Source organism: Ursus arctos, unplaced genomic scaffold, assembly GCF_023065955.2.
Source record: "Ursus arctos isolate Adak ecotype North America unplaced genomic scaffold, UrsArc2.0 scaffold_13, whole genome shotgun sequence".
NCBI lineage: Eukaryota > Metazoa > Chordata > Mammalia > Carnivora > Ursidae > Ursus > Ursus arctos.
Window position 1 is genome coordinate 14,048,193 of NW_026622797.1, and position 22,159 is coordinate 14,070,351.

The 22,159-nt window shown below is 35.7% G+C and overlaps 1 protein-coding gene across 24 annotated transcripts in view; it reads left to right on the plus strand.

Moving 5' to 3' along the window:
* The window catches only part of SYNE1 (spectrin repeat containing nuclear envelope protein 1), a 447,744-nt gene that overhangs the window by 142,067 nt on the left and 283,518 nt on the right, over positions 1-22,159 (plus strand). For 23 of the 24 annotated variants that reach the window (XM_026505077.4, XM_026505081.4, XM_026505085.4 and 20 more), the window contains 11 exons: positions 3,845-3,957; positions 4,502-4,670; positions 10,152-10,248; positions 10,998-11,200; positions 12,877-13,041; positions 13,505-13,657; positions 14,686-14,829; positions 17,078-17,251; positions 19,455-19,613; positions 19,914-20,078; positions 21,730-21,864. In XM_026505077.4, coding sequence (XP_026360862.3) covers positions 3,845-3,957; positions 4,502-4,670; positions 10,152-10,248; positions 10,998-11,200; positions 12,877-13,041; positions 13,505-13,657; positions 14,686-14,829; positions 17,078-17,251; positions 19,455-19,613; positions 19,914-20,078; positions 21,730-21,864 — 1,677 coding nt within the window. The remainder of the gene's footprint in view (positions 1-3,844; positions 3,958-4,501; positions 4,671-10,151; positions 10,249-10,997; positions 11,201-12,876; positions 13,042-13,504; positions 13,658-14,685; positions 14,830-17,077; positions 17,252-19,454; positions 19,614-19,913; positions 20,079-21,729; positions 21,865-22,159) is intronic. The other variant, XM_057310947.1, reaches the window with a different exon arrangement.

Below are 22,159 nucleotides of genomic sequence, written 5' to 3' on the forward strand. Positions count from 1 at the left end.
AGACAAAAATTCTTACACTCATGCAATTTGCCTTCTGATAGGAGAAGGTAGATAAGAAATAATAAATGTAACTGAGTAATAAAATAAACTATATATTAGGTTAGAAAGTCAAAGGACAGAGAGTATTAGGGGTGTTGCAATTTTAACTAAGGTTGTCAGTGAAACCTCACTGAAAAGATGGTATCAAACAGGCAAGCACATTCCCATCTCAAACCCCTTTGCCCTTGCCACTGCTCTGGAATGTTCTCTGTCCTTGGCCTGAAACATTCTCCCATTGATTTGTCTCAGTACATTCTTCCTCATTTCCTTTGGGCCTGTACTGAAAAGTCACCTCTTAGTCAACATTTTCTCAGCCACCCCTTTGAAATTGCAACTCCCTTTCCCTCTTCCCTGTTTGATTTTTCTCTTTGGCATTTTTTTGAATCTCAACTGCTATTTTAATTATGTATCTCATTTACTGCTTGATTTCCTGTACTGTAGTATCAACTCCATAAGGGCAAGAGTTATTGCTTGTTTTTTTTCCTGTTGTATTCCCAGCCCCTAAAAATGATTAGAAATATTCAGGCTTTCAGAATTTAAATTGGGTCAGTAATGCAGATTCATACTTACTGGGAAATTGTCCATTTGACTAAATTTTCAAAATTATTGGCATAAAATTGTTCAAGATATTTAAAAATATTCTTTGATAATCTTTTCCACGCCTATTGTTAAGCTCCTATTTTTTCCCCAGTATTGCTTCTTTGCACCTCCTTACTTTCCTTAATTGTGCTTTTGGCACTGTTGATTTTCCCTGTCATATTATAGTGTTTTTTTCCCATCTACTTTCTTACCAGAGGAATGATGGTATTACCCTGTCTGTTATGTGAGAATAGAGACTGGGTTAGATAATCCACGTAGGGTGGCTTGAACCAGGGTGGTAGTTGGAGAGATAGTGAGAAATGGTCAGATTCTGAATATTTTTAAGGCAGAGCAATTTTTGGCATTAGATATTGATTGGGGAAAAAAGGAGAGTCATACATGACACCGTGTTTCTTCAACTGAGCATTTGGAAGGGGGGTTTCCATCAGTTGAGATGGAGAGACAGTGAGGCAGGTTTGGGGAAAGATCAGGAGTTCAGTTTGGGGCATGATAAGTATGAGACTTTTTCACATCAAAGCAGACTTGAGGAGTTAGGCTGTAAGAGATAAGAGACAGGAGCTCAGGACACGAGTATAGACTAGAGATAAATATTTAGAATCATTGGTATATAGAAGGATGTTGGAAGCTATGAGACTAAAGAAATTAAGGCAGTATAGACAGAGGAAAAAACCTGTCAAGAAGTGAGCCCTAAGAGAATCTAATATCAAGAGATCAAAGAGTAGAAGATGAACGAGCAGTAAAGGATGAGAAAGAGCAACTAGTGAGGTGGGAGGGAATCCAGCTTCTGTGTTGTTTTAGAAGCTAAGGGAAGCAGTGCATCAAGGATAGGGCATTTTCAGTAGCATGGCCACAGCAGTGCTTTTAAAGTGCAAGTCAGTTCATTTCACCCCTCTCAAAACTTCCCACTGGCTCCCACCTATTCAAAATAAGCATTCCCAAATTCTGACAAAGGCCCGTGAGATCCACAGATCTGCCGCCCTTTCCCCTTTCTTCCCCTCCTCTTTCCACCACCTGCTACCTCTGTTGTTCCTTTGCTCCATCTTAGTCACTGAGGGAGGGGCATTGATAGCTCCCACAGCCACGTGGTTTTGTCAGTTTCTCCTATCAGTTCTATCAGTTCTTACTCTATGTATTTTGAGGCTTACTAGACATGTTCAAGTTCAGAATTAAGATAGCCACTAGTAAATTAAAAGTTTCATCCTTAAGCAATTAATTACATACAATGATTTTTATCCTCAAATCTATTTTGTCTGATATTGTTACACTCCTACCAGTTAACTTTTGTTAGTATTTAGGCTTCTGGCTCATTAGATTCTGAGTTTCATTGTTGCCACCTTCTCCAAGTTCCAATACTCAAACTCCAACAGCAATGATATAGATTTTTGCCTCAAACAATCAGCTTTATCCATTTGTTTTTGCTTACAGGTCTATGATCCAGTTTTGGGGTCATATTTTAATGGGAGTTGGAGACCTAAAAGATTTCCCTTACTTTCTGTGAGCCCACCAGTGAATTAAAGTCACATGCTGTGCTCAGCATCTAGCTGGTTTTTAGTGTGATAGCTTTTCAGAGATCCCAGTGACATCACACCAGCTATAGTTCCTTTATCATATTTTTGAAAATGTTTTTGTTTGTTTTGATATCTTGTCAAGATTCTTTCAGTTAACTAGATGTACTGACTATAATAAGGAAAGCTTTTTAGAAAACAACTGGACATACAAGTATTCCAATATAGTCACAGACTTCTACTCGTATATTAACATATAGTCCTATATAATAAATCAGAGCTGTGTGTGGTGATGGCTCTAAATTTGCCCTGCACTCACTTGGGGGAGTCATAAGCCACAGAAATGTGTCTAGATGTTATAAAATACTCATAATCATTAGCTGCTTTTTGGTCTTCTGTCTCCTGTGATCAGCTCCTGCACATAGTGGCCTCTCTCTGGGCATGAGTGACTTGTGAATATCTGTGTAGTTACCTGTGCAGATCAATAGATAATGGCAAAATATACCAGGATAGAAATAGTTTGGCCCTAGATTTTTCTACAGTGTAAAAATTAATTCCCCTCAAGTTAAAAGGCACAAACACATATGTCTTTATGTGGACAAGCACATATGACCTTAATATTTTTTAAATTATTATGTGCAGTTAGCCAACATAGAGTATGACCTTAACATTTTAATTTATATATGAGAGCCTTCATTTTTTCGCCTTTCATCAAGTGTTTCTCTTATGGCTTTACGGTGTTTTTTGCTTCTATTTTCTCCAATTAATCCATTAAATCTCATTGTGAGCTAAACAATGTTAATCTTAATGTATCATTCTGGTGGGCATGCGTCTTACTTTTCAGTGAGTGACAAACTATTGGGTATTTATTCTGCTCTTGAGAAACAATTAAACCCTAGAGAATATGGCATGAACCACCTTTCATCTTTCTTTGCTTCTATGTGAGAAATTGGCTAGGAATGTGACATACCTGTAAGTCTTTATATAAGTAAGTCTATTGACACTGAAAAACTCAGAAAACAAATCTAGATAAGTTATTGAAATTTGTGTAGCTCTCTACAGCCTACGAAGAATGAACATCACATTTGATCTTTCCACTCTTATAGCTATGGGACATTTCCTATGCTTGTTTGAAATCTTCTAACCTTCTTCTAACCCTTCTAAGGGTATTTTCATAATATTGTAATATAATTGATTTAAATGGCAAGCAAATATCATTTTATGATGGTCTACATGCATTCAAAGTAAAATAACAATAGAGTGTAATGTATATGTGTGTGTCTGTATATTACCATTAAAGGGTTAAACTAGCTGTGCTTAGTTTTTCAGCTTCTAAAAACCAATATATTCAAAATCAAGGAAGGAGGAAAATCCTAACAAATCATTGTTTATAACAGTAACTACATTTTCCTTTGGGCCATGTGCCTTTAAAATGTCTGAATGCATTGCCGTGCAAGTGTCATGTGTGTTTAAAAGATGCCATAATTATTAGATACAGCTCTAGCACAGGCCTTATAGGCAAGCACCAGGGCTCCTGTACAAGGTAAAAGCCTATGAGAGGCAGCAAGCCGCATATGGGGTGTAGCAGCACGATCAAATTTTTGAGTACGTTGACTCATTGGTACAGGCTGAAAATTATGCTTCTTAGCCTCCTGTGAACATGTTTTCTCATTTTTTTATTTTTTTAAATTGTATCTTAGGATCTGCTTCAAAACACAGATGCCCACAAAAGAGCATTCCATGAAATCTACCGGACCAGGTCTGTTAACGGGATCCCAGTGCCACCTGATCAATTAGAGGACATGGCCGAGAGGTAAGGGAATAGCTGATTATAAATGAAGTGTCTTTTTTTAAATGCTCGGTGGGTGTTTTTCCATTTCTTTTCTTTTCAATGAATTGATTTTTTTTTTTTTACAGAGATGCTTTCATTTGCTACATAAAAATTGAGCTCCCATAACACATGCTAAGAATGCCAACATTCTAATGTATTATTGTTTGAAAAGAGTAAACCTGAATATCCACAGCCTGGAAATCACAGAAATGGTTTCTTCAGAGACTGTATTTTTATTCAGTACTGTGAGGAACATTATGTAATATTGCAAAAACAGCTTATAAAAGAAACAGATGAGAGTTGTCTTGGCAGGGGAAAGAACTAAATTAAATACTTCAATCAATCATGATTTGCCTTTAAATCCAGCGCTAGAAAAGGAATCAGATCTCCTGATAGTGATTGATCGGCCAGAGTTTAGAAGCCCTTGTGCCTGCATTATATTTAGCACTGACGTGTAACAGGTTAAGTAAGCACCGTTCTGTTACTATTAGTTACATTCTGTAAATTCTCGGTGTTTTATTTCTAGGTTTCATTTTGTTTCCTCCACATCAGAGCTACACTTAATGAAAATGGAATTTCTAGAATTAAAGTACCGTCTGCTCTCACTGCTGGTTCTTGCAGAGTCAAAGCTGAAATCTTGGATCATCAAGTATGGGAGGAGAGAGTCAGTGGAGCTGCTTCTGCAAAACTACATCGTAAGTCTCCCTGGTGCTTTGAGAAAAAATCAGAGGACACATGGATTTAGCATTTAGAACCTACCAGTTTATTTGACATTGTTATTTTTATCTTGAGTTTAAGCATTAGGGTACCAGTGTGTTAAATGGGTTTGATATAAGTTAGTCAGATCTTTGCAATTATCTGAAATATTCACCTATATTCTCTGGAAAAAAATAGAAAGATTTTGCTGCATTAATCATACTGAACCTTTGTGACTGGCTTTATTGCTTAAAAAAAAAAAAGTTTTTGCATTGCATACCCATGACTTTGATTGTGAGCTCACCATTGAAACTGAGTTAAAATACTTAAAGATTATCCTCATGTCTCTAAGAAACAATCATTCTCAGTTATTCATATGGGGACTACAGGTCCAGCATGTCTCCGAGTTTCATTGCTTCTTGGGTGCATCCAGAAAAAGTAATATTTTGTCTATGAATCTGTACCAGTTTAATTCTTATGGATTATCTTATATTTTAGGCTAATATATATTAGCCTAATATATATTAGGCTAAATATATCTGATATATTTAGGCTATCAGATATAATATATCTTATATATTAGGCTATATAGCCTAAATATATAGCTATATTTAGGCTATCTATATTTATAATATAGAATTATAAATAATTCTATATCTACATTGAATAGTAGCCCTGCATTAATGAAGAAATTAGGTTGTTCTGTAACTAGCAGTTTCTATTTACATGTAGAGACCTATTTATTAAAAGTAGTTTATTTGTTAAACAACCCTCCCCAATTAGCAATACAAACTTGCTCTCAAAGTTAACGTGCATAAAGCATCTCAGTCCTGTACTGCTCCATTTGTGTTTAATCACAAATTCAAAATGAGAAATTAGTAAGTTTAAAATTCAAGCCCGTTTCTAACCTGACTAGTCAGAGTAGCTTTGTAACTGGTATGACTGAATGCTTATTGAAACCATATCTTTACTGAAACATTCTAGAACCAGAATATATTTTGCTATATTTTAATTACATTTTTAAAGTGATGAATGAACAAGATGCATTTGGGGAAAAATACATTTACAGTAAAATCTTTCTTTAGGGTTACTACAATTGTCTTGGAAATATGTGTCAAAAAATGTGAAATCTGTTATGATGTGTTCCCTTATTCATTTTGAATTATTTTGGAAAGTAATGAAAAATCTTATTATTTAAGCTCAGGCAATTACTTTAGTCTTTTAAGTATTAAATACAGATATGCATTTTATTTTGGGGTTTAGTCATGTCAAATGATACACAATGAGCTCAGCAGGTAATTATGCAGGATCCGTCTTCGTTCTCCCTATTTAAGGACAGCCAATCAGATTGAAATGCCTAATGGGAGTGTTTCACCAGGTTAATGTTCTAATACAAGGATATTAGTAATTCTCTTTGAACTTCTCAATTAAAGGATATGTAAGTAGAGAGTTGTTTATTAATGATAAAAAATTAATGTTAATTAAAAAAGCAGTTTTTCTGCTTTCTCCATAAGAAGTTCGCTAAGAAGTTCACTAGTTTTAAACTGCTTTGTAACTTAAAATTATTTGTAAACTTGCTAATTACACTACAAATGTAGCACATTTGAATAAACATTCCTTAATATTTTTATTCCATAGTGAAAAACACCTATTTATTGCTAACCCTTCTTTTCTATAAAGGGTCTTACAGTATTTTTTGTTTAATAGTTTTAATAACTGTGGGATATTGACTGTTCCCCCGAGCCCAGTTTTTTACCTGTGTCGTCTTCCATCCCAATGACAACCCTATGGGCTGGGCATCTTGACATGATTTCACTGAGGAAACAGAGCCTTTCAGCACTCAACCCACATGTTCTGGGTGGCATAGTTGGTAAGAAGTTGAGTCAGGATTTGAAGTCACATCATTCCAAACCAAAAGCTTAGGTGCTGAACTTGACTATCAAACAAAATTGGCTGTGAAAGTTTTTTTTAACTTAAAAGACCAAATAATTAAAATGATCTTCTGTAGCTTAGTGAACTAAGAAATGTAACTCACGTAAATGTTAGTTCCATTTAATGTTAGTTCATATTTGATAATATTTTACACTTACATACTGTAGACTGATAGTGACAGTGATTTTCGACATGGTATTGGAGCAGGGTGGGGTGAAGTAGGGCAGATTATTACAGTCTGGCCACCAGTCACGTGGAAATGTGTTGAATCATGGTTCAGCTACTTACAACCGATGTGACTTCGTAAATAACTTAATTTCTTAGGAAACTGTCTTTCCCAATTTTTTTAGTAATAATGATGATAGTGATGATGATAGAATTATAGGGACTTTTGTAAGGGAGAAAGATGGATACATATTGCTTTCCTTCTATCTCACACCCCTTATAGCTTCTCTCATCCCTTTGGAATTTGTGAGAAAGTAAGAACAGACTATTTCAGAGAGTGAAGACTTCTAAATAAAATAATAAAATCAGGTTCTTAAATCCAATCCCTTCCTTGGTTTCTAAAAAAATTTATTGTAATGAGCCATATGCTGCTACATCATCTAATAACCAAAGTAATATGCAGGATGTAGAAGTTCCATAATTATCTTTTCCTTAGTTTGAATTCTCAATTCAATCATTCATTTGCAAAAAGCCCACCATTTTTTAAAGGGTTAGAGAATCAGAAAATATGCTTCCTACTCACCTCTTGTACTAGGCACTCAGGTACACAGCCGCCATGTGCTTAAGAAATTCTTGGAAAATACTTCACAAATGTTTGTTAATTAAACATAGGCCACACGCTATTTATAAGAGATTACATACTGTAATATAAATCAGGAGATAATTGGCTTGATTTTTGCTGTCAGAATTATTCTTGACATGACCAAGTTTGTTAGCACATGCTTCAGTTTTACTACTGAAGAAATAGGATAATTCATTCCTTTCCATAGAAGAAGAGCTCTTGGAATTGTGGCCTATGTGAATGCAGCATAAGTAATGTGGACAATTATTTTATTGTTTGTAATTATTTTATTAATATAAGTAATTCTGATAAATTCTGATAAAACCTCTTCTCAAAGATGATTTTTTAAATCTTAAATTACCTGGTTTAGCTCCATTCAAGTGAAATCTATGAATGAAATTTATTTATCTCTATATTTATCTTGTGAGAGAAGTTTAGTATCTTCCACTAATACTTTGGATTTAGTGGGATAAAGAGGTATCTTATTTTTCTTGAAGTGCCATCAACTATAATATGGCTTATTTGTTGAACTTGATATCCAAATGTAAGACTTATTTTTATTTTTATTTTTTTATGATTATATAGTTCTTTATTTTTAAGATTTTCTTTGAGAGAGAGAGCAGGAGCCAGGTGTGGGGGGCAGAGGGAGAGGGATAAGCAGGCTCCTCGCTGAGCAGGGAGCCTGATGAGGGACTCGATCCCAGGACCCTGAGATCATGACCTGAGCTGAAGGCAGACGTTTAACTGACTGAGCCACCCAGGCACCCCGTAAGCCTTATTTTGAAAGAAATAAATTAATCCTATAATTATTTTAAATATACATTTGCAATTTCTTTTGCACCCTTCTGAAAGACTGTCTAAGTTAGCTCATGGTAAAAAGGAGATTTAGCAGTCCTGCTAAAGTTATATTAATAGAGAAAATAATTCATGCTATGAAATGGATTTACTCTGTTTTTAGAAAGAAAAAAAGTGCCAAAATAAATGAAACAGTTAGAAGGTAAAATCACAAATAAGGCATCTTCCTTCAAAAATTAATTGCCTAGCCTTCCTAATAGGAAGGCTCAGAAATACTTTAATGATCTCTACAACATTTATAATATTCTTAAAAATATCCTGCTTTTCCTCTTGGAAATGAAACTGGAAATAAACTTTCCTCTCATGTTCATTTGTAATTAATTTGTAAACAAGTCTAGCAAAAGCATATTAAATGAAGTCTTTCTGTCCAATACAGGCACTATTTCCCATTAGGAAATATTAGGCACTATTCCCATTCCACACTTAGAACAATTGTTTTCCCATTAGCTTCTTGAAATTTGTTCCAAAAATAAACAGAGACTATTTTTTAAACATTGCCAAATACATTTATCTCTTCAGTTGTCTACAGTGTCTTGCACATTAGGTGTAACTTTCCTTTTTTGATCAAATTATGATATGCTCATTTGGTTAAATTATTCCGAATTTAAATTATAGTAAATTACTCTTTCCCTAGTTGGGGAACAGGGAGGTTAAGGAGTAGAACATAGGGCTAAATAATTAGTTGGTTAATTATTATTTATTATATTATTTATATTACATATTTATATCATATTTATTAATTATTAGCCAATTATTTTACTTACCGAAATAATACAGCCTATTAAATTATTGAAATAAGTGTTCCTCATGGAACCCTTCTTTCCAGGTAACTCGCAGCTTTCCCTAGTTACTGCATTCCTGAAGAATAATTTATGTATGGGTAAAATGCTTTATAAACATAAAATGCTATGAAATGTATTATGCATGGAATGTTCTTAAGTGTTATCTTGAAATATAAAAATTTATCGATAAAATTGAGGGATGTCTGAAATTATGAAGTTTTATATCTGCATTCAGATGTTTTGCATCTCATATTAAGTATTCATCAGCATATCACACTGGACTTCAGCTTTTAAAGGCTAATTTGCATTTCATAATAGAGACACTTACCAAGTGTTTTGTTTGGTTCAAATCATAGGAACTAATTATACTATTACAAGAAATTAAGGAGCCTTTGGTGATACATTGGTAACTATGATTGAACTTTTTTTTTACTTTACAATAACAGGACTAATCTTTGAAACGGGAGTTATTTCCTATTTCCTGGAGTTAACAATAAAATTTACCTAAGGATTTCTTGCGTGTTCTAAATTTTATAGTGAGCATTTGCTGATGGTGGCTCTGGTACATATGTAAATTACATACAGCTATGGACATGTCTTATCTGTAATTTTTACACTTGTGGATGGGATATGTGATTATTTAAAATTTTTCTACTTTTAAGCATTTTTTGTACTTTTTATTTTAAGAAAAGTGTGCACTGTGCCATTTATTTATAATCCAAGTTCCTTAGAGCCATCATTCATGAATTAATGTTCAAAGAGCAACAAAATCCCACAGCTCAAACACAGTTGGACACGAAAATGTTCTTCCAAATTTAGTGCTTTCTAAATGTTAGCCCTAGGTTGCCTGGAGAGACTTCAATCTCTTCTAAAAACAAACCCTTGTGTGGAGAAGAAATAGAATACTTTCTCAATAGTGCTGAGTTAGAATTAAAAGCGTGGAATCAGTTTATATTCTCAGAATATCCAGGTTATTTTATAGCAGTTGAATTAATTTGCTATTTTTTACAAGAGTGAGGTTGGTAAATTTGGGCAAAATACCCATACACCTCTCTTGAAGAAACGGACTGGTATTTCTACCTATGCCTAGTGTTTGCCGTCTTCTAACCGCTCCCCCTTTCTAGTCTTTTATAGAAAATACCAAGTTCTTTGAACAGTATGAAGTGACATACCAGATCTTGAAACAGACAGCAGAGATGTACATCCAAGCCGACGGTTCAGGTAAAACACATGATTGAATTAGCTGAACTGTTGAATGTGGTGCAGTTTCGTTACCTACAGGTTTCTGTGTGATTGGATCATGTTTTTTTTTTTTTCCTGCAGAATCGTTTTTGTGACCATGCCATGGGCCTAGAGAGCACATATTATTGGCTTCAGTCCCCTTGACTTTGTACAATGCCTGTCTGACCTGTATAATCATACTGTGTGTGTGTGCATGTCCGTGTGTATGATTTTCTGAGAAGGGACAAAAAAAAAGCATTCATTTACTAAATTGCAATTTTCTAACCTATTTTCAATTCTGAGGATTAAATGAAAAAAAAGTAACGTGAATATTATTATCAAGTAAGTGAAAACTTAAGTTAGTGTGAAGACACAAATTGTAAAATATGTTTGTTTCGTTTTGTCAATATGTCTGTCATATCTGCCGGAAATGAACCATAGCATTTGTGATCGATACTATGCATGTGACTATCTATGAGTGCATATAAAATGTGAAAAAATACATATGTCATTTATTACATCCCGTTTTTCAAAAATTTAAAATATATTATCATCTTTAATCTTTATAAATACCTGTGAATATGATATAACATATTCCCAGCATTAGCTGAATGAAATTCTAAAATTTCATCTGTTAACTTTATAATCTAAAGAAGAATTAATTGCACAACAGTGTATAGACCATAGAAAAAAGGCTTGGTGGATTTAAAATATAAAGTAAGGATTATAATTTGTTTTATCTGTTTTAGTGGAAGAAGCCGAGAATGTGATGAAATTCATGAACGAAACCACTGCCCAGTGGAGGAACCTCTCAGTAGAAGTTAGGAGCGTGCGGAGCATGCTGGAAGAAGTAATCGCTAACTGGGATCGATATGGCAATACTGTGGCCAGTCTTCAGGCCTGGCTAGAGGATGCAGAGAAAATGCTAAATCAATCAGAGCATGCCAAAAAGGTAAGGTTGCTTTTTACCAAAGGAAAGGAGTATGCACAAACTTAGCAATGAAACACTTACAGCGTAGTTCTCTAGGGAGTGTTATATATCTGCAAATGTGACTCAAGATTCTTGACTTTGCCTGAAAAGTTGTGATTTCAGGTTAGTAAATTATTTTAGGCCAAGAAATACTCTGCTTTATAGAAGTTATAACAATTCCCTCCCCGATCAGTTCAGTGTTTGGCTTTTGCATTCAGTAGAGCAAGAACCTATGGAGAGGCAGCCAAACCCAGGGGGCAGCAGAGATCGCTATACTTACCATTAGGTCTGTACATGAAGGGCCCTGACCTCTGTGGATTTCCTCATTTAAGAGAGGGCAACATAATATTGATTCTGAGTAATGACACACACCAGTTGGACATCTGGGTTATCACATTTCTGTCTCTTTGGGTATTCTTTTTTGGATTTTGTCAACCCTCAATCAAGGGTTGAGAGTGGCAAGAGTGGGCAGGAATGATTATTTTTCCTCCAATTACAGGTGTGTATGTGTGGGTTTAAGAGGTACTGTTTTACTTTAATGTCAGTTACATTAAAATATCGCACAAAATGGATTGATTTCTGTATATGTACTTCTTAATGGGAATCTGATATTTTCCCATGAAAAATCAATTTATATGTAAAAGATTTTGAAATGCCAGGCTCCCATTAAAAAGTATAGTAAACACATTAAAATTAGTGCTTGCTATCCAAGATTGGTTCTTCTTTTATTGTGTTATGCAAGTAGGTGCATAATTTTTAAAAGTTTACCACTCTATATTTCTCATAGATTAAATATTCTTGTGTAGCTGAGGATGACAAGAACTGTATACCCATACAGATTTTGGCTTTTCTGATTAGACTGGCAGTGCCCTAACAGATGTCACATGTGTTAATTTCATCCAAGGGATTATAACCTCCAGAAACAGAAGTGTTCTCATCTATTTATGTGGGAAGTCCTCCCACACCTGGCTTATAAAATAGATTTTGAATTATCTTTGGTATCCTTGGTTTTCACTGTGGCATGTGTGTATATGTATGCACAAGTACACATGTATTAACTTGAAATCAGCAGAAAACTGCCTCATTGCCAAGCGAGTAATCTTAAATAAGAAACAATGTTATTTTAAGTCTTCTTGGCCCAGATATTTAATTTTTAAAAATTTTCCTTCAATGATTTATATCCATGATTGTTAATTATCATGTACTATATTCAGATTTTAAAATAAAAGATAATAGGTCAAAAGTTTGTTTATAATTTTTAAACTAAACTATATATTACTCTAAAATCCCACACCTTTTGTATCACTCTGGCACTGTATTTGCCCGCCTGAAGACTATGTATAAGTCCCCTACACTTACAGAAATTCAGTTCTTTCATCTGTAAAATAGGAATAACATAAAATGGTCATCATGTTTTGTTTTGTCTTCAGCAAAAGATATGGCAAAAGATATAAGCTGTTCTTATAAAAAGACACAGCATTTCTAGTTCTTATTTTTGAACCTCTTTATTGAAAACTGCATTTGGAAGGAGAGCTAACATTTACTTTAAAATTTGCACAAATTTAGAACAAAGATACTTCTCTTAGTTTGGTTACTTCCATATCATTTATTAATTTTTGGTCTGTGGTTTACAGTAGTGTGTGTTGTTTATCGTTTAGGATTTTTTCCGAAATTTGCCTCACTGGATACAGCAGCATGCTGCCATGAATGATGCGGGCAATTTTCTAATCGAAACATGTGATGAGATGGTTTCCCGAGATCTTAAACAGCAGTTACTGTTGCTCAATGGGCGATGGAGGGAGTTATTCATGGAAGTCAAGCAAGTATGTCTTTCAAATCTATATATGCCTGGAACATGCATGTGTTATTATAAACACGGTGATAAACAGTCTGCTGACAGACTTCCATTGTTGTAGCATGGGCTTATTTAGGCAGAGTACAGATGCTTAGAAGTGTTATGTTTATTTTTGGTCCTTTATTTTTTCCCATGTATAATAGAGGAACATTACAGAAATATATAGTTTGATTAAGGATTATATTGACATATGGAGCCTACAAATATGGGACGACTCATGTTTGAAATCATAATTCTTTGCTTCTATGCTAGTTCCTTTTTTCCTTTCACAGTAATTGGACTTACTTCAAGTGTATCTAAAATAAGAATCAGAAATTAGCATCTTCCTTACCATATAACAATTTTAGAGAGTACGTGGATGTGAAGGTTACAGGCTTCCAGAGGTTTGACTTAATTATTTTCCATGTTGTGCTCCTCCCTTTTCTTAACAGTATGCTCGGGCTGATGAAATGGACAGAATGAAGAAGGAGTACACAGACTGTGTAACTGTCCTGTCTGATTTTGCAACTGAGGCCCAAAAGAAACTTTCTGAACCCTTAGAAGTCTCTTTTCTTAATGTCAAGTTACTAATTCAAGACTTAGAGGTGAGGGGGTGTTTCTGGACAACAAAGTGAAAACCTGTTCTGTTGTGAAAAGGAAGATCACTGAAGTTAACCCAGATCATTGCAAAGTTTTCCTATGTCTCTTTGGCACCATTTTGACATGTGTGCATATCCTGGTTGGCACTTCAAAATTGAAAAAAAAAATGCATCTAAATAAAAAAAACCTATTTGGATTTTTTAAGGATATGTTCTGGTCATAGAGTAACTTCAAAATAGTTTTTTAATTCAGAGATTTTTTTCTACAACCAAATTACAAAGGACTAGTAGAAAACAGGAAACATCTACAGATAACACTTCTACATAAATGCCTCTCCTATAAAGTATTGACTAAATGAATTGCGCCATTTACATGTTTTGAATACCTTGTGGCTCTCAAAAATGAAGTAATAGAAGAATATTTAATGATGTGGAAAGCTTTTCCAATATACTATTAAGTCAGAAAAGCAAAAAATAGTATCCTTTTTTTGTAGATATAAAAAAATGGTATAAGCATGCATAGGGGAAAACATTAACGATGTAGTGATGGGATGTTGGCTCTGGTTATCACTGTGAGAAGATTGTAAGTAATTTAAATTTTCTTTTTCTTATTATCTCTGATTTATAAATCTTCTACGATGACAATGTGTTACTTTTTTTAAGAAAAAGTAAGTTATATAATTGTTAAGGTCAGAGGAATTGCCCCAAATTAACACACATTCACTTGATATAATGTTAGCATACTGCATTGACACAGTTATTTTGAAAGTGTGAAGATTACTTCAGCTTGTCTGTATGTTAAATTAAGGATTTATGATTATTTCTAAAGGATAGCTTTTTATCTATTCATGTGATATTACCAATATATAATACATTAGCATTAAAGGAGAGCAATAACTGGGATCTCCAAAAATTTATTAGAAGTATAGGATTTTATACAGTACCTATTGATTTTTGTCCAACCTTCTGTGGAATCCTGAAACTAAAAGGCAATGTACCATGTGTTGATGTAGCTGTTTCAATGATTCACACAGGACATTGAGCAGAGGTTGCCTGTAATGGATGCTCAATACAAGATGATTACGAAGACTGCACACCTCATTACCAAAGAGCGCTCCCAAGCAGAAGCTAATGAAATGTTCGCAACCATGTCTAGGCTCAAAGAACAGCTGACCAAGGTGGGAAAATACTTTAATGCACGACACGCTATACGGGACCAACACTGCCTTCAACGTGCTTTACACCTGCTCAGTCCCACCCATGAGCAAATTCTTTATTGTTAAGAGATCATGCTTTTGTTTTTTACTGTGATTCTCGGTTTAGTAACTCTGTCATTTAGTAACTTTGTCATGAGTTTTAGAACTGAAACTACGGAGCTGATGTCAAGTATTACCTCTGTTAATTTAGAAATACTAGGAGCTTTATTAAAAAGATAAGTCTCTTCTGGAGGAAGAAAGGATCAGTTAAATGTGATAAAACAAAGGGGGTGGAGAAAAAGAAGGGGAAGGAGGTGGAAGAGATCAGACACTTAAATGAGAAAGAATTCCCAAATGCCCTTTTATTGAGTTTTATTTGACATCCCTCTGCTCTAAGATTATTTATTCTATTTTCTGCTTGCATTGCCATGAAGCAGCGGAAAATTCTGCCCTCTTCAGCTCATGGAGCTCACCTTAGACTTAAGATCTATACCACTTGTGTACAGGGAACTCTGTGGCCATCAAGCACTAGCCATAGGACTTTTCTGTTCTATTGAGGGACTTTCCTTAAGAATTTTGGAAGTTCCATTGGGTTTTTTTATCTATATGAAGTTGAATTTTATGAAAATGGTATTGTTTGTGATTGGGTAATTAATTTCTGATAGAAGAAAGGAGTACCTATATAAATGAAGAGGAAAATTTTGTAATGAAGAATTGAGAAACAGAGGAAAAGAAAGCAGAGAACCTGTTATTTAGGAAAGAAAAAAACAGAAAGAGAATAACCTACATGAAATCAGTAGTGGAAAATTAATGAAAAGAGGAATAAATGAGATAGGTGAAAATAGGAAGAATCATGGTCTTGAAAAAAAGAGAAAACTTCATTTGCCGAACTGGTATAATTAGAATGTTAATTTCTAATTCTTTTTATTTTAACATTCAAGTTAAGATATTTATAGAGATTGGGTACAATTTGAGGTCAACGTTGTTGATTTGATAACCTTCTGGCTTTTAGAGCCATATCTTGGATTTGCACATCTTAGCATAGGCCAAGTTTAATGATTTAGGGCAACCTCTGAGAACGCAAATTCCACCTGTAAACACATCTAAGTTGTTAATCTTTTTTAAACTACTACTTCAGTTGTAACATCTTAGTTAAGTTTTCAACCATAGCCAGGAAAGATTCCTAAAGCATACTTGATTTTTATGCATATTAGCAGATTCTCTTTATTTTGTTCATGGTCATTTTAGCAGAGCCTTTTTGCAGTAGACCAGTAGCTTTCTTTTGGGGAGTTTATCCTTCAGGCAGGGTATCCGACAACATGAGAATATTTATAATTTAAGAAAAAAGAAAATAACAAGTACTCAATTTCCTTTCCTTGGTTCCCAAAAGTATGAATAATATTTTGGGAGCAATTTGAAGTAAAATGAATGGTGACAGGAACTTCTTAGAGAATGACCTGGTCCAGGATTCTAACGTAGAGGTGATAAGGCAGAGACTTTATGGCTCTCTTGACCCCCAGGAGTGCGTGGCCTCAGCATTAGGATAAAGAATACAAGTGCATGAAATAACAGCCTTTTTGTTTAAAGACAAGTGAAAAATGAAGGCTGGGTCAGTTCAGACTAGAGATATATCCCTAGTACGGGGACCTTTGCAAATAAATTGATACATGACTTGTGCACTTGGTATGAATACGATGATGGGCAGAGAGTAGTGAAGCATGGAGCTGGGGGAGATAGGAAAGCATAAGGCCTGTCTGGGAGGAATGAGTCAGCAAAGTTACAGGTTTGTCTAGAGTTAAGGGTCCAAGTAGTAGAGATCTTGAAAATAAAGTTGGAAGGTCAGTCTAGATAATGTAATTCATGACTATCTCAGATCAGATTTTGAGGCCGAAGTGAAGATGAGCTGCATAGTTTATGAGGTGGAATTTGATGCCATCTGGCTCACCAACAACATCGTTTAGAGGGAAAGTTCTATCCAGATGGACAGTTTAGATGAATCTTCATGGGAAAACTCTGTAGCATTTATTTGTCTCAGTGATATAGTAGTGTTGTTTTTTGTATCAAAATTTAACAATACATAGGAAATGCCATTAAATAAATGTCTTTGGAGATCTGTAAGGACCAGATGACAATATCACTGACGAAAATGTTCATGAGAACTGTGAATAGTGCCCTGAGTTTGTGGTAATTAGTGGCCTTTAATAGAATTTTTGTCTTTGTCTTTTTAAAGGTCAAAGAATGCCATTCTCCACTCCTTTATGAGTCTCGCCAGCTGTTGATACCATTGGAAGAATTAGAAAAGCAGATGACATTCTTTTATGACTCACTTGGGAAAATCAATGAAATTTTAACAGTTCTTGAGCATGAGGCACAATCTAGTGCTCTTTTTAAACAGAAACAACAGGTAAGGAGAAGTCCCCTTGAGAAGACATAGTAATTTTAAAGCATGTGTAGTAAGACTGAGGTGGGGCTTACAGTGGTAGAAATGCAGGTGGGACAGGAAACGTTTTTCTAGAATAGTGTTGGCATCTCAGCGTGCCTGGGTGGCTCAAGTCCGGTAAGCATCTTCCTTCAGCTCAGGTCATGATCCCAGGGTCCTGTGACTGAGCCCAGGATCAGGCTCCCTGCTCAGTGGGGAGTCTGCTCCTCTCTCTCCTTCTGCCCCTCCGCCCTGCTCGTGCACGTTCTCTCTCTCTCTCTCAAATAAATAAATAAATAAATAAATAAATAAATAAATAAATAAAATCTTTAAAAAAGTAGAATAACACTGCCATCTCAAAACAAAAATAACATCGGTCCAAAGATGAAACCCCTGTCCATTAACGATAAAATAAAAATTTTATCTATCTACATAAACTTACATAGAAAGAACATCTTTATAAATAAATGTTTAATTTTAGATATTTAGATATATATAAAAGCAAATAGTTGCATTCTGTTTCTATCCAGTGTCTATAATCTGTGTCTTATGAGATCTTTTCTTTGCCTCTAAGATTAAGTCTGATTATACAATCATAAAATTCTGGAAATGTGTTTAGAGTGATAATCATTTTTCTTCATCTCATTTTTAGTAAGCAGATCTCTCTATGCAGAACAACTTCCCACTCTTGCAGTTAATTGACTTATTTAGGTGGTTTATTATAAATGACCCTATCCATCAGAGGAGCCCGAAACTTAATGAGCAAATGGTTTACCACTGCATCCACTGAAACAGATTCCTGGAAGAAAGGCGGCATCACTTAGCAGAAAGAGCAGAGAGTATCTGACGTGATTCAGAGAGGTGTTCAGATCTTAGATCTGATATAACAAAGTACAAAGCCTTGATTAGCTTTTATTTCCTCACCTTAAAATGCAGGTGATAATACCTAACTTGAGGGCTTATTGTGGAGATTACATTATATATTCCATAATGTAACTGGCACATAGTGACACATAATATGTACTCTATAACTGGTAGCAATTTTTATTACTATTATCATTATTATTGATAGTAAGGCCACAATGATTATACCGCCAAACCCTATTCTAGTGGGTTCTCATCATATTGGATAAAGATTGTCTTTCGCTTTGAGTCATAGTGCCATTTCTCATATTCTCAAATTGCTATAAATTGCTGTCAAAGAATCCTTCCAAAATTAAAATAACATTTGATATTTTAAAATAACAATAATATTTAATAACATATCTCTAACATATATTACTCTTTTATGTCCTAAATCTTCAGAAGGGAAAATATGTCCTTACTTTGTTTTGCCAAAACAAACAAACAAACAAAACCTTGGTCGTAATATTTGCCTCTAGATTACCAAAAGTGGTATCCAAATGAGCAGTTTGAAATACTTTTCCAAAGCTGTTGAGGATGTCGAAATGCAAATAGTGTGGCTTCAAGTAAAAAAATGATTGTTGGCCTTGGGCTGGGCTGGTTAATTTCCATGCTGCCAATTGTAGAAGCCACTATGATGCCAGGTTACTAAGCAGAGGTGGAAGGGCCTGGGTCACCATGGTTTCTCATCCCGCGAATGTGGGACAACTGCAAGTCCTCCCACACCCAGCAGTCTGCTGCCTTTTGTGGTTAGGATCTGGGGGCCACCATTTTGTTAATGAGGTTGACAGCTTATGAACCTTAGGAATTCAAATGTTGTACATTTTGGAATACACAAATGATATATAATTTGCTGCAGCTCTTTCAGTTATGTGCATTGGTATTAAATTTAGTCAGATTAAAACCTCATATGTGGATTGATTTTGTGATTGTTCTCTCAATAAATCATAGGCCTGTGAGTTGGACACATTGCAGACAAATAACAATTTTGATGGCCTTTTGTTTTCTTAATGTTATTAACACGGGCATGAAATAAAAAAAATCTCAAAAAACTCAATGTGACATTTAAATGCCTTATATAAAAAGCACTGACTTCAGTGATTGCTTAAAATTGAGCTCTTCTCAATGAAAAGAAACACTTCTCTGTACTTTTGATTTTACTTACAGCTGACTAAAAGCCTAAAAGCCATATAATGTTGTTCTTATTGTTTTGTAATGGTTATTCTCTTTGCTTCTCTTTCTCACCCTTTTAAATACTGTTGTTGTGGGCTTCCTTTCTCTGTAGGAACTGTCAGCTTGTCAAGAGAGCTGTAAGAAAACCATGACACAAATTGAGAAAGGCAGTCAAAATGTTCAAAAGTTCATGACCTTGAGTAGTGTCTTAAAGCATTTTGATCAGACAAAGCTCCACAGACAGATTGCGGATGCCCATGGTGCTTTCCAGGTAAGCTTTCCCCTTGCTACAGAGACGTGAGCCAGGGAAAATACAAAGAATGAGGACGTGTAATCATCACGTTTCATGCTTTCCCTCTTGCTAAATGCCTCGCCTACTGAGGTTTGGAACCAATCATTTTACTTCTTCTTTTTCTTGTATTCATTAATATCAAAAGAAGTTGATTACTCTCATCATGATGAAATGTATTCCTTCCAAGTTTTTTTATTTGAAGAAACAATACTGTTTAACAAAATGATGCTTTCAATAATGAGAAAGCAGCGTCACATTGGCATTATTTTTTAAATTAAGAACATGGTGAAGAAAATTGGAGACTGGAAGAAACACGTGGAAACCAACAGTCGCTTGATGAAGAAATTTGAGGAGTCTCGAGCAGAGTTGGAGAAGGTGCTGCGGATCGCTCAGGAGGGCCTGGAGGAGAAGGGAAACCCAGAAGACCTCCTGAAGAGACATACCGTGAGTTTGTCCCTCATGAGGCACTTGACCTGAGGACGCGGACAAGTGACCTTGGATGAAAAATAAAAAGAACATTCTGTTCTAATACTAAGTTTTTGAGGCAGGGGGGAGGAAGAAGTGAGTTAGGAAGGCAGAAACACTTTAGGTTATTAGACCCAGAAAATGGCAGCAGCAAAAACAACTTCAGGAGCAATCGATGAGCTGCATTGTAATTGGCCAATCTTAAGTCCCTGAAATGGAAGAGAGTTATTAGATATATAGTTCAAGCTCTCCTGAACTATTTCACTGAGAAATTCTTACATAACCAACATACTCTTTTTAAGAGATGATTTTAGGCGGATGGCTAAGTCTCTGTGCTCATTTCATGAATCCGCCATATCGAAGTGTGAACACCATGTCACTTGAAGTTCAGTAGCTGATCCACAACTGGTCCTATTGTGAAGTCATCTTCCTGTTAATCATACTCATTTAAATCATATTGGTGTTGAAAATGTTCGTAATCTCTGAAGTGCTAGATGGAGATGATGGGCCCTCTGAGAACATGTGTTTTGAGTTATGTTTTCTGGAGTTTCAGTGGATATTGGTATGAACCACACTGTCAGACGATGACTGCTGTGTTTGTGCAGCAGCTGACTGAACTCAGGGTTGCTGGCTGTGACCACACACCGTCTCCTGCAGCGGATACATCTGCTGCAGTGTGGCCCTTTCTATTTTGAACCACTGTTGTCTCAAAATATCTCTGCATATATACTCCTGAGTCTGTGTGAGACTTGGTCGTGCATATAGGTGCACATGTGCTGTATGGGTCTGTTTGGTCTGCCATAACAATGTACATAGACTGTGTGGCTTAAGCAGCAGGCATCTATTTTCTCACAGTTCTGGAGACTCTAGGTCTGAGATCAGAGTACTAGCTTGGTGGGGTTTGGTGAGGACTCTGTTCCTGGCTCGTGGATGGTCACCTTCTCACTGTGTTCTCATAAGGCAGAGATACATAGCGAGCAAGATCTTTGATGTCTGTTGTTATAGGGGCAATAATTCTGTCATGAGGGACCCACCCCTGTGACCTCATCTAACCTAATTACCCAAACAGCCTCATCTGCAAATTTCATCACATTGGGGGTTAGGGATTCAAAATATAAATTTGGGCAAATAGTGGGGGGGGGGCACAATTCTGTGTATAGCATGTGGGGTCATGTGTGTACTTGTCTGAATGTGGAAATGGCTCATAATGATCCAGCAGGGCCTGAAACACATTGCAATTAGGTTATGAGGAATTGTAAGGCTAAATGCTAGCTTCTGCTCTGCTCTTCTGATTTTACCAAAGAGGAATGAAAACTCTATTACTCTGGAATCAAGGTTTAAGCCCCTTGGCATTCCAGAATATTCTACCAAATTTGAAAACAGCAAAGATTTTTTTTTTCTAAAAAATGAAAAGCAGCAGTTGAATTTCAGATGTGGTGGCTTCTGACTCATAACTATAGATAATTATAGTTCATTCCTGAAAAAAAGAGAGTAGTTGCCAGGAAGGTTTGAAGAGGGCAGCAGCTGGCTGAGGGGCTTGTGGAGAGGCGTGACTGCTTAACTGTATAGTATCTGATGCTGCCTTTTATTCTGCCCGACACTCTTAACCGCTTCCCCCTCTCCATGCCAGGAGTTTTTCAGTCAGCTGGATCAGAGAGTGCTCAATGCTTTCCTGAAAGCTTGTGACGAGCTCACCGACATTCTCCCCGAGCAGGAACAGCAGGGCCTGCAGGAAGCCGTTAGAAAGCTCCATAAACAGTGGAAGGTGAGTCAGGACATAATGAGAACACACACATAAGTAGGTGTCACGCGTGATGGGAGAGAGCATAAGGGTGTCAAGTTTCAATTGTAAGAGAAATGTAGAAATTCATGGAAAATCACCACAGCTAGGTCTCCCATTTAAAAACAACTTCAATAAAACAATGATAAAATATGATACGATTTTGTTTTTCTTATTTCTTAGTAGCATCGATTTTATCATATTACTTAAGAGTGCTCTTTTTCTTTTCCTGAGTATTTTTGGGGGTAGGAATGACAAGGGCATTTTACTTCCTCGGTAA